The sequence below is a fragment of the Leptosomus discolor genome, chromosome 12 (assembly GCF_034619465.1).
Source record: "Leptosomus discolor isolate bLepDis1 chromosome 12, bLepDis1.hap2, whole genome shotgun sequence".
Taxonomy (NCBI): Eukaryota; Metazoa; Chordata; class Aves; order Leptosomiformes; family Leptosomidae; genus Leptosomus; species Leptosomus discolor.
In genome coordinates, this window is record NC_141402.1 from 352,491 (window position 1) to 364,506 (window position 12,016).

Here is a 12,016-nt window from a genome sequence, read left to right on the forward strand (position 1 = left end):
AGCACAGCAAAAACCTGAAAGGCGGCTGGATGCCCCGCAATTCCCGGCGGAAAACCGGGCAGGCAGCGTAACTGCACCGCGCCCCGGAGCTCTCGGCTGCTCCTTCGCCGACGGGACTGAAAGTGCCGGGGGGGACAGTGTCCCCTCTAAGCGCCCATGGAGGTGGCTCCTTGGACACCTTGTTCCATGCTGCCCCACCACTTCTCTCCTGCTAGATACACTGAGCCCACATGAACTCCCAAATCCTGAGGACTGAGGGAAGGATAATGTTCTTTTTCTGGCCCAAACTGATGTGTCAGCCTGTGCTGTGGGCAACTGCCCACCTCTCCCACCTCGCACGCATGCCGCGCGCTTTCGGCAGGGCTTGCTGTGCCCCGGGGTCTGCCCCAGGACCCAAGAGCGGTGCCAAGGAGCAGAACAGTTTTTAAGCGCTGCCCCGCACCCTCGGGAGCGGAGCCGTCTCGCGCAGGCTCATCCCCAGCGACGCTGAACCTCGCGGGAAGACAGGGAGCATGGAGGCTGACCCGGATCGACGTGCTGGCGGTCGGTGCTGCTCCTCATCTGTCAGCGACAAGTTCTCGGTGACCAGAGCGACAAAACGCAGCGTTCGCCGCCTTCCCAAAATCCCTGCGCGGGTGCAGGGCGCAGCCTGGCGAGAGCCTCGTGCAGGGTGCGCGCGGCAGAAACACACAAGGAGGGAAAAACCGTTTAACCTGGGAGCTGCGTGTTCTGTGCGGTCGGGGTCACAGCGCGTGACTGTACCCCCAAACACCGGGACTTTCTGTTTCGGGTCTTGTTTTCCAGCTGTCCCTCGAGCCACCTTTCCCTTTCCCGGGGAGGGGGAGCCGGGCCTGGCGTTTGCCAGCAGAACGTGCTGCCGGGGGCTCCCCGTCAGCGGGGTTTAGGAAACCCTGGCCGGCGCCGCTCCGGGGGTTTGCCCTCGCCAGGCCAGAGGCCGTTCCCGGGGCGGGGGAGAACCGGGCAGACGGTGCCCGCTCGAGGTCACGCAAGCGCAGCCCAATGCTGCTCTTGTGAAACCATCTTACCTCGACCCCCGCGCTCTCCTCGCTGTCGCCCTTCCAGCTCCCCCCGACCCCGTGGCAGGGAAGAGAAGGGGCGAGCGGCTGGTGGGGCCCCAGCTGCCGGCCAGGGCCAGCCCCCCGGTTCCCACCCGTGTCAGGAACGGTGCCACCCGGCCTTGCTCCAGGGTGAGCAAACGCCGTGAAGGAGCTGGAGCTGCCGGCGCCGGGAGAGGCCCTGACCTGAGCAGGGCAGGCGATAACGTCCAGTTCTCAGCTTGTGCTTTGTGTCTTTTGGTGCTTTTCCAAGAGGTGTCAGGGGGAAGCGAGAGAGCAAAGCTCTCGGTTCAGTTGCTCTGGCTTCTCCATGCGAGGGACCCCCGTGCCTGCAACACCCCTCAGACGCTCCTGGTCTCTTCCAGCGGGCGCGTCCCTCCGTCCGTCCGTCTCGCCCGGTTGTTCAGGGAGTTCCTGGTGACCAGGCTTTTCAACAGGGACGGGTGAAGTGACTTTTCCAAAGTCACCCTGGGAGGTTTGGGACAGCGATGAGGAGTTTGATTCTTCTCACTGTATCAGCGACGTGCAAGCACCGACACCTGCAGCAAAGTGTCCCCAGGGCTTTGTGTCCCCAGGGTTTTGTGTCCCCAGGGTTTTGCGTCCCCAGGGCTTCGTGCCTCCAAGTTAACGACCCCAAGCACTACCCAGCACCTTGTCTGGTGCCCACTGAGGTTTTTGGTCCCCGACTTTTATGGTTTGAGACCCATATGGCTCCTCTTTATTGCTGTCAGTCCGTTCTGCCTCACCTCGACTCTCATCCCTGCAGGGACAGGTCGGGGACATCGTCCTGTGTACAAACCCCTGCCGTGCTGGCTGTCCCTGACCGCTGGGGACACCCTTCATCCCAGCCCGGAGGTGGGGAATCCCTTTTTCCAGGGCCAGTGCTCAGAGGGCTGCGTCTCCAGCACAGCCCTTCCCCGACGGCACACCCGGGGCACTGCGCCCCTGACCCTGCTCCTGTCCCCCCTCACCCTGGGCCCCCCCTGCTCGTGCCAGGCCCCGGGTGCACGCGAGGTGCTCGGCAGAGGTGGCTGGGAGGTCACCAGCTGGACAAGGCACGGGGTGCCCCCAGGGTGCTCACGGGAGGGGCTGGATGCTCCTCAGGTGCTCGTGCAAGGCACGGGGTGCACAGAGGGTGCTCGTGCAAGGGTCTGGCAGAGGGGAGAGGAGGAAGGGTGCTTGTGCGAGGGGCCAAGTCATCCCCCCTCCCCGCTGCCCCATGGGAACAGAGGTGACCAAGGGACCCAGGCACCTAGGTGAGCCCCTTTTGTCCCTACGCCCCCCCCAGACCCAGGCGTCTGTCCCTGTGGGGTCCTGTCCCCAGCCCAGGCACAGGCGTGCGACACAAAGCACAGCTCACACGTATTTTATTTATTGTCCCCAACTGTGACAAAGGGGCTGTGCCCAGAGCGTTCCCAGGCACGAGGGGACATCACCAAGGTGGGGGGGTGACACGGTGTGTCACGGGGGTGTCAGCATACGTTAAGGGTGTCACTGGGGTGGGGGGAACAATGTGGGTGTTTCTAGGGCTGGGGGGGTTTGAAGATGCGTGGGGTGACCCTGCGTGGGTGTGGGGACGGGGATGTCCCTGCATGTTGCTGTGTGTGGGGACACGAGACATTCTTGCGTGTTGCCGCATGCGGGAGGACAGATGGGGACTCACGGGGGACAGGTCTGTCCCCAGACACGTAGCAGGACCCAAGACACGTCCCCCTCCCAGAGATGCCCCCGCTCATCCCACGTCCCCGTGTCCCCCCGCGACGTGATGCCGTGTCCTGCACGTCAGCCCCTGCCCCGGCGCGTCGCCGTGTCCTACCCGCGCTCGCAGATGAGCTCGACGACGCTGTGCTCCATGGGGACGGGGTCGAGGCAGCGGTGGGCGGCGCTGGCGGCCACCTCGTCCAGCAGCCCCTGCACCACCCGCTCGTCGGCGGCGAAGCGCCACAGGTAGAGCTGCAGGTAGTGGCCGTCCACCTGCACCTGCTGCAGCCCGAAGCGCCCCAGCGTCCGCAGCCGCACGCACTCCAGCAGCGTCTTCAGGCTGATCTTGATGATCCCGGTCAGCACCGACACCTGGGACGTGGGGACAGCAGGGACACGTGGCACAGGGACGCCCCCAGGGCAGGAAGGCCCCGAGCCACATCTGCACGGGGATGGGGGGACACCCCACTCCAGGCCAGCAGCTCCCAGGACACTCATCCTGGTCACCAGCCCCCAGGGACACCCCCCAAGGCCCGAACCACGGGATGCGGGGACACTGGGGACATGTGGCACGGGGGAGGGGGCTCCTTTCGCCTGGATTCTTCAAGCGCAGGGAGGCCCCACGTCCCATCAGCAAGGGCACATGGGTGACACAAGGGACACCCGTGTCCTGGCTGACTCTCCCAAGCCTGGACAACATGGGATAGTGGGACATAGGGGACATGTGGCACAGGGGGTTGGGGACACCCTCGGCTTGGCTGTGGGGAGCACAGGGAGGCCCTGAGTCAAGTCAATGTAGGGACACGGGGATACCCTCGCCCTGGTCATCAGCTCCTGGGGACACCCTGGACCCCAGCACCTGGGTCATGGGGACACCAGGGACATGTGACAGCCAGGAAGGTGGGAAGTCCAGGGACCCTGGGGACATGGGGATGTCCCTGTGGCCTCACCTTGTTGAACTCGACCGGGCTGAAGATGTCAATGCGTTCGGAGAAGAGCTTCTGGATGTTGCTGAGCAGGTGGGTGTCCATGGGGGCGCTGGGGATGGTGACACCAGCACAGTCAGGGACACGGGGACAGTCGAGTATTTGAGAAAGCCAGGGGGTGTGGGGGCAGGGACACAGGGACTGCCAGGAGACATAGGGACGGAGACACCGAGATGGTCAGAGGATGCGGGGACAGTCAGGAGATACTGGGGCAGTGTGGGGACACAAAGGGAACACGAGGATGGGCGGTGGAGGTGGGGACAGCCAGGGAACGTGGGGATGGTCAAGGACACGGACAGACGAGACAATTGTGGGACACAAGGCACATGGGGACCATCAGGGGATACTGGGGCAGCCAGGGGGAACATGGGGACGGCCGGGACATACGGGGATCAACAGGGAATATCGGGGACACGAAGAGGGTCACAGGGAAGATGCAGCGGTTACCGCAGGGGTGACAGAGGGAGCACGGGGCTGACAGGGTGGCCCTGAGGGTGGCCGAGAGGTGGCCTGGGTGACAGGGCTGACCTGGGGGTGTAGCTGGGGGCGTAGCGCCCGGGCGCCCGCGAGCTGCTGTAGACGGAGAAGGCACGGCGGCTGGAGTCGCTGCTCTGCGCCCGCCGCACCCCCTCCTCGAAGAGCTGCCCCACCTGTGGCAACGCGCCCTCTCAGTGCCAGCACCCCGGAATTCACCCAAAACACCCTCTGGGACCCCCCCAAAACCACCCAGGATTCCTCCAACCCTCTGTGACCCTCCCAAACCCTTCTGGGACCCCTCAGAGATCCTCAAGGACCACAGAGGGACCTCGGGCATCTCCTCTTGACCCTTCAGGGACTTCAGCCTCCCCGCCCAGGACCCTCTGGGATTCCCAGTTCTCTCAGGGACGCCCTGGGGGACTTCAGGCCCGTTCCCCCCCAGCCCCGCCGGGCTCCCAGTGTCGCCCCAACCTGGACATCGATGGCGGTGATGTCCTCGACCACGCGCTTCATGACGGCACGAACGTTGCGGGGCTCGACGGTGCCCAGCCAGTCCCGTGTCTCCACGCTCTTCCTCAGCATCTGCGCCACCGCGGCCCCCTGCACCTGCACGTAGTGGTCGAGCAGCCGCTGCGCCGCCCCCCGCGCCTCTGCGCACAGCGCCGGGCCCGGTGTCACCGCCAGGCCTGTGTCCTGGGGGTGCCAGGGACAGGGAGACATGTGGGGACACGCAGGAACACCCCCACACCTCCACGCACAGCGCCGTCCCCACCACCACCACCGCATCCCCATGTGGGGATGCCCCCCGTGCCTCCACCACCTGACGTCCTGGGGGCACAGGGACACCAGGGGACACAAGGGATGCTCCCTGGGCCACTCCACCTGCAGCAGCATCACTGCCATCCTCACAGCCTCGGGGTGTCTGGGGGGACTTGAGAACATGCAGAAGCCCCTTGGGGACATGTTGAGTTGCCCTTGGGGACATTTGGGAGACACTGGCACGGGTAAGGACCCTTCTGCCTCCATGTGCACTGCCATCCCCAGGGTCATATCCTTGGGGACATTTTGGGGTCCCTCAGGGGGCGTCTGGGGGCACACAAAGACAGAAGATCCCCACACCTCCACACACACCTTGTCCCCACCACCACATCCTGGGTGGACACGGGGCCACAGACAAACTTGGGGCCATCTGATGTCCCATAGGGCCATTTGGGACGCCCTTTGGGCCATTTTGGGGACAAATGGACCATTTTGGGTTCGTCCAGGGATGTTCCAGGGGACACAGACAGAAGGAAGAAGCCCATGCCTCCACGCACACCACGGTACCCACCACTGTGTCCTGAATGGATGCTGGGACACAGAGGGATGCGGAGCCATTTTGTGACATCTTGGGGACATCCAGAGTCCCCTTAGGGCCATTTTGGGGGCTCACCTGGGGGGGAAACTGCTCGTCGGTGAGAGTGAGGATGTAGCTGATGGTGGTGCCCTCATAGTCAAGGCAGAGGCGGGAGAGGAGCAGCAGCAGGGCCGGGGGTGCAGCAGGTGCCCCCCGCTCAGCCGGGCCGTCGGCGAAGCTGCGGGCGGTGCGGCAGAGCCAGCGCACGAAGGCCACCACTAGGCCTTCCCGCACCGCCTCCACGCAGAACTCCCCCTGCGAACAAAAAAACGGGGCGTCACCCCCTCAAAATACCCCCCTGAGGCCCTGAAAACCCACAAAGTACCCCGTGTCAGCTCCAACCCGCCCCAGTGACCCCCGAACTGCCCTGTGCCACCTCCGAACTGCCCATGGCGCCCCCCCAGGCTGCCTTGTGCAAGCCCTGACCCGCCCTGAGCAACACCCAGACTTCCCTGTGCCAACCCCAGACTGCCCCAGCGACCCCCCAGACCGCCCCAGCGACCCCCCAGACTGCCCCAGCGACCCCCCAGACTGCCCCAGCGACCCCCCAGACCGCCCCACAGCCCACCTTGAAGTAGGGCAGGCTGGCGAAGGCGACGTCCTTGGCGGTGAAGAGCTGCACGTAGGCCAGGACGGCCTTGAGCTGGCCGAGGACGGAGGAGGCGAGCGTGGCCAGGAGGTCGGGCAGGCCGGGCCCCTCCTTGCCGGGGGGCCGGGGGGCCGCCAGCGCCTGGCGCACGTCGCCCAGGCACCCCAGGAAGAAGGTCTGCAGCGCCCGCAGGTAGCGATCCACCCGCTCGCGCGCCGCCCGGGCCACCAGCGCAGCGCCCGCCTCGGCCCCGGCCGCGGGCAGCAGCTCGAGGAGGGCGCGGAGGCGGCGGTGGAAGCGGTCGAGCGCCCGCACCAGCAGCGAGGTGTCGCCCAGGCCCCGCTCCAGCGCCAGGCGCCGCTCCAGCAGCCCAAAGTAGCGGGCGGTGAGGGCGGCGGCGAAGGCTTCCAGGCGGCCGCCCCCCGCCCCCGGGCGCCCGTCGAAGAGGCTGCGGTAGGAGGCGGCGAGGAGGCAGAGGTTGCCCACGAAGGCCGAGCTGCCGCGGTCGACAAAGTCGAGGATGTCGGAGGCGGGGGGCGGCGTGGCGGCGGGGCCGGAGGGGTCGGCCGGGGGCAGCTCGGCCTCCAGCGCCGCCAGCTCGGCCTCGAGGCGGGCGCCGGCGTGGCTCAGGAACTCCTCGCACAGCTCCTCCGGCGGCTCTTCCAGCTGCAACAGCATCTCCACGCACTCGGTGAGCTCCTTGGGGTCCAAGGTGTCATCCCTGGGGGGGTGGGGGAAACAAGCGGGTTACGTGGGGACAGCGGGAGGCTCTGGGGTTAACAGCGGCACAGCAAGAAAACAAGGAATAAGCAGCAAAAGTCATCAGTGGGCTTCAGAGTAAACTGTAATTATTCAAAAAACAACGGGGAAAAAAAATACTTCATAGCATCAGCGTGTCCCAAAGTGAACAGCTGTTGCGGTAATAAAAAAGCTCACTAAAGAATCAGCAGGTTCCAGAGTTTACAATAATAATGAAAAATGACTAAAACTCCTCAGCAGGTTCCAGAATGAACCCTTTACCATAAACACACGAGAAAAGCCCCTGTAACGTCACCTTTCAAAGCTCTCAGCAGTGGTCAGAACTATCCCCCCTACTCTGAACGTTCTGCACAAGGCACGGCCTTTGGCATTGCTATCGATATGCTCCAGAGTAAATGCCCTAGGATGTTTCTTAGGGGCTGTTATCATTAGGCTCCAGATTTAACACCCTAAACCCCTCAAAGTCTGTCTCCCACAGCTGTTATCAGTAGGTTTCAGAGTTAATGTACCACAACCACCACCATGCCCACAAGAAGGTTGTTTGCTGGAATAGCTGTCGTAGCCTCCAGAGCGAAGCCCCCCTGAAAGGCCGTTTCCCAGAGCATCAGTAGGCTACAGAGCGAGCACCCCCCAAACCCCCATTTCCCAGAGCTGCCGTCAGCAGGCTCCAGAGTGAACGCACCGGAGGCGTGCGCGGAGGCGCTGGGCCAGGTCGGCCATGATGGCGTGGCTCTCGTCCTCGATGGCGCGGAAGGAGGGCAGGTGGCGGTAGTGGCGGAGCACGGCGCGGGCGCGGGCGTGGCAGCGCAGGGCCCGCGCGGGCTCTGCCCCCGGCGCCGCCCACCGCCGCAGCCGCCCCGGCACCTCCACCAGGGACTGCAGCTTCCGCAGCAGTGCCTGCACCCCTGCGGGGACGGGGGTCAGTGGCAGGGGGCCAAGGGGGGGGGGGCAAGTGTGCAATCTGCCCCCCTGAGGTCCCCCAACCCCCCAGATCTGCCCCTCCTTGGGGTCTCCCCACCCCCCTGGATCTGCCCTCCACCCCCCAGTTCTGTCCCATAACCCCCAGATCTGTCCCCCAAGGTCCCTCCCAATCCCCTTCAATCTACCCCTGCCTACAGGACCTGCCCCTGGGGTACCCCTAGTCCCAAAACCTGCCCCCAACCCACCAGATCTGGCCTCCAACCCCCCAGATGTAACCCCCGGGGCCTCCTCCGACCCCAAGATCAGCCCCTCCGCACCCCAGACCTGCCCCCCTGGGGTCCCCCCAGCCCCAAGATCTGCCCTCAACCCCCCAGACCTGCCCCTCCACACCCCAGACCATCCCCCCTGGGGTCTCCCCCCATCCCCGTACCGGCAAGCTGGGCGCCGCGGCGGTGCCGGTCCTGCAGCGCGGCGCTGACGCGGGCACTGGAGGTGCTGATGGCAGCCATGTTGGCGGCCAAATCGTCCATCTCCGCCTCCATGCGCCGGAAGTCGACCTTCATCTTTCGGATGGTGTCTGGGGAGAAGAAAGCGGACGCTGGGTTCCCTCGCTTGCCTGGGACACCCCCCCCAGTCCCTCCTGACGGCCGGGGTCCCCCCCGTTGGGTGCTCACCAGTGGCAGAAATGAACTTGTTGTAGTTCTCGTAGAGCAGCGTCTGCATGTCGCTGTCGAGGGCGCGGATCTCCCGCCCCAGCGCGGCCTCACGGGCCAACAGCTGCCCCAGCGGGCACTCGCTGCGCACCTGGTGGGGGGCAACAGTCGCACAACTGCCCCCCAACTCCGCTGCCCCTCCACGCGGCCCCACTGCCCCCTGCAGTCCCCCGATTTACCTCCCCAACGGTCCCCCTGGGGCCCTAACGGCCCTCCATAGCCCTTCTGGGATCCTCCGCTGCCCCCTGAACCCCCACCTGCCACCCCGGAGCCCTCCCAGGATCGCCAACTGCACCCCGGGAGCCCTAACTGCCCCCAAGGAGTGCTAACTGCCCCCCAAGGAGTGCTAACTGCCCCCCCCCCCCCCCCCCACTGCTCTAGAGGGCCCCAATACTGTCCCCACAGAGAAACACACAGCGACCTAAGGAGGGCCTACGGCAGAAGAGCTATAGGGTCCCCCTTTTGGGACCCCCTCAGGGCTCTGGTGCTCTGAGGGCCTTCCGGGGGCCCCACCGAGCCCCTCGGCCGGGTCCATGGGGGCCCCTGAGGTCCCTCCAAGGGGCGGCGGGGGCCGTGTGAGGGGTCCCGCGGGTCGGGGCCCTGCAGGGCCCTGGGGGCCGGCCCGGGGGTCCCGGAGCTCCCTGTCAGGGGAGGGGGCGTCTGCGGGCGGGGCCTCGCCGCGACCTCGGGGGCTCCCGGGGGGTCGCTGTGCGGTCAAAGGTCACCTTAGTAAGGAAAACTTCCGGGTCGAAGTGGGGCCCGTCGATGTCGGCGGGGTCCGGGGCCGCCTCCGCCGCCTCCGCCGCGGGCGGGCCGTAGTACCGCTGGAGCGGCCCGTGGGGACGCCGCCACCCCCCGCCACTGCCGCTGCCGGCCTCGGGGCTGCCCCCAGCGCCGATCCCCGCCGCCTCCACCTCCGCCATCGCTCCGGCACTGTCGGTCCCGCCCGTTACTTCCGGGCCGTCCCCCGAGCGTCACTTCCGCCAGAGCGTCCCCCGTCGCCGCGGCAACCCGCCACCCGGTCCTGGCGGCCCCGCTCCCGATGGCCTCGCGGTGGCGGAGGGGCCGGTCCTGCGGCCGGGCTGCTGCCGTGCCCGGGGACAGGGACCCCCGCGGGGGCCGGGACGGGGAGGGCGACGCCGGTCCCCGAGCGTGGGCAGCCGCGTCCCCTCCGTGCGCCCGCCGGTGCCCAGACCAACACGGAGACACACGAGAGACCGTTCCCCCGGCAGCTCGACTCCCGAAGCTCGGCTTGCTCAGGGAGAACGCCGGAGACGCGAGTCTGCGCGGGCAGGGCCCGGGGCTGCGGGGCAGACGCCTGCTCCTCCTTCCCGGCAGGAGATGGGCTGTTTCTGGGATGATACTGGAATCGGGCTCGAAGGCAGCAGGTTCTCCCCAGTTCAAGCAGAACAACCGAGTGATCTCATCTTGGTATTTAGCCTCGCTAACAAGCGAGCACGAGGAAAAAACACTTGAGCAAAAAATTCTAAACCCAGCTTTATTTACAAGAGTCAAATCAAACCAAAGCCATGAAGACCAGGCTGTTCCAGTGGCCCTTCATCAGCCATCTGCTTCAGAAAGTCAGAAGAAGTCCATCAATTCACCCATCGTTTTTCCAAACGGAAAGAGTTTGGAGCTGCCACACCTCGCCAAGGCAGCAGGAACAAGAACCAGAGAAAGTCATTGCTGCCTCCTTTCTACTTGCCTTCCCTGCATGTTTTTTCCCCAAATGTGGAAAAACCAGACACCCAATCCAGTCAGGGTGATATTTTGTCAGCAGTTTGGTGCAGCTGGAACAAAGGCGAGCACAGCCCATTGGCAGATCTGGGTTAGTCCGAGGACAAAGGAATTCCGGATGGGTGCAAGGGGAAGGCCAAAGGGAACATCCAGCCGTTGACGATAGCGCCTCGCTGGAGAGGAGAGAGACTGAAATCAGAGGAGGGCGCTTTAGTTCTGCCGAGGTGGTGGTTACAGGAAGAGAACAGCACCAAATAAGCCAAGACTTCCAACGGGGAAAACCAGAACACATGAGCAGCTGGTACAGAAAACAGACAAGATGAAACACAGCAGCTCCGCTCAGCTGCTTTGGCAAGTGAAAGGTTTGTGGAGGTTTGTCTGAAGGGAGAAAGAGCGTTTTATTTCAGCTTCTCTTTTTTTCCCCCAACAGCACGGTGTTGTTAAAGCCACAGACCTCTCGCCCCAATCGTGCGCAGGCTCTGGAGGAAGGTGGCGGGCGAGCAGCCCAGCGAGAGGCGAGGAGGGCGCAGGCAGACGGAGCCCAGAGCTGCGAGCACGCCTCGGGGGAGGACACCTGGCCTGCCGGGCGGGGACGGGCCCTGCCAGGCGCCTGGCGCCAGCGCTGCGGGCAGGGATCCCCGGAGCACGAGGAAAGGCCGCGCAGGAGTTTCTCAGGGTTCCTTCCACAGGAACGAATACCTGAACAAATCAAGCCTCCGACCAAATCCTTCCCTGACCTCCCACCACCACCCCAACAGCACCTTTCAGGAGCTTCACTCAACCTCAACCTCTGCTTTTTATTTGCAGAACATCTTCCCAAAGTGGTCTAATACCAGGGCACCAAAGTACCGGAAACTAACTGGACCCTTTGCCATCAGATTTTCTTTACACTGATTTAGTCGTCCAAGGGAGCACACTTGGAGCTGTGTGGGAAGGTTCAGGAAGATGCTATACGTGTGTAAATCACAGTGGCTCCCGGGCTTTGGCCTGTAAGCTTTACCCAGAGGATGACAAAGAAGACCAAGTCAGCATTTAAATAAAGTTTTGCTCCTCTGCAACTCTTCACTGAAACTATGAGGGAGTATCAGGCTCCAGCCCTACTGCTAATTTGATTTCAAAGCAGTATGGACTTCATTTCACCCAGGGACACCAAGGATATTAACGGCTCTCCAAGCCAAGGGGAAACTGAGACCAGGTGCCAGCTGAGTGGCCACACTGCAATGTAAGTCACACATTCGTACTCCCAAATCTCATAAATCAGCACCCTAAACTCTACAGCTTCCAAAGCTCGACGGGTTTATTAAACTTCTGAGCATCAACAAGTCTCTGGGTTTGTCAGCCCCACCTCCTCGCAAGCCCCGCACCGAGCATCAGCAAGGGAGGTGACACAAAAGCGGCTCTTAAAAATAGGCCGCAAGACATGGACAACAAGGCAAGAGATAAAGGCATGAGCATTTAACAACATCAAAATCCTGTTAGACATGAAAATCTGTTTAGAATCAAACATACTCCTTTTACAAAGCCATGTCTGAGACCAGCCAGAACAATGACAAGAAGCTGGAGGAAACAAAAGTTATTTGGAAGGTCTGTCTGGAACACCTCAAAGACTCCACCACAGGGCAGCCTGAGAAAGGCATTGAACGAGTCCGTCAACGGTTGTG

At 63.7% G+C, this 12,016-nt stretch overlaps 1 protein-coding gene across 1 annotated transcript; it reads right to left on the reverse strand.

Moving 5' to 3' along the window:
- Window positions 1-2,426: 2,426 nt before the first annotated feature.
- VPS51 (VPS51 subunit of GARP complex) lies at window positions 2,427-9,541 on the reverse strand. Its single transcript, XM_086472190.1, has 10 exons — window positions 9,344-9,541; window positions 8,580-8,709; window positions 8,336-8,482; window positions 7,667-7,889; window positions 6,205-6,946; window positions 5,673-5,891; window positions 4,712-4,933; window positions 4,292-4,413; window positions 3,728-3,815; window positions 2,427-3,149 (listed from the first exon to the last, which is right to left on the reverse strand). The coding sequence occupies exons 1-10, from the start codon at window positions 9,539-9,541 to the stop codon at window positions 2,889-2,891; spliced, it is 2,352 nt and encodes a 783-aa protein (XP_086328316.1). The 3' UTR covers window positions 2,427-2,888.
- Between the last annotated feature and the right edge of the window lie 2,475 nt (window positions 9,542-12,016).

Bases quoted from the DNA above. Each gene is read 5' to 3' on its own strand.
- VPS51 (XM_086472190.1), bottom strand. From the start codon at position 9,541: ATGGCGGAGGTGGAGGCGGCGGGGATCGGCGCTGGGGGCAGCCCCGAG. The intron at 7,890-8,335 runs GTACGGGGATGG...CCGTCCCCGCAG, and splicing joins CCGCGGCGCCCAGCTTGCCG to GGGTGCAGGCACTGCTGCGG. The intron at 5,892-6,204 runs GTGGGCTGTGGG...TTTTGTTCGCAG, and splicing joins CCAGCCTGCCCTACTTCAAG to GGGGAGTTCTGCGTGGAGGC.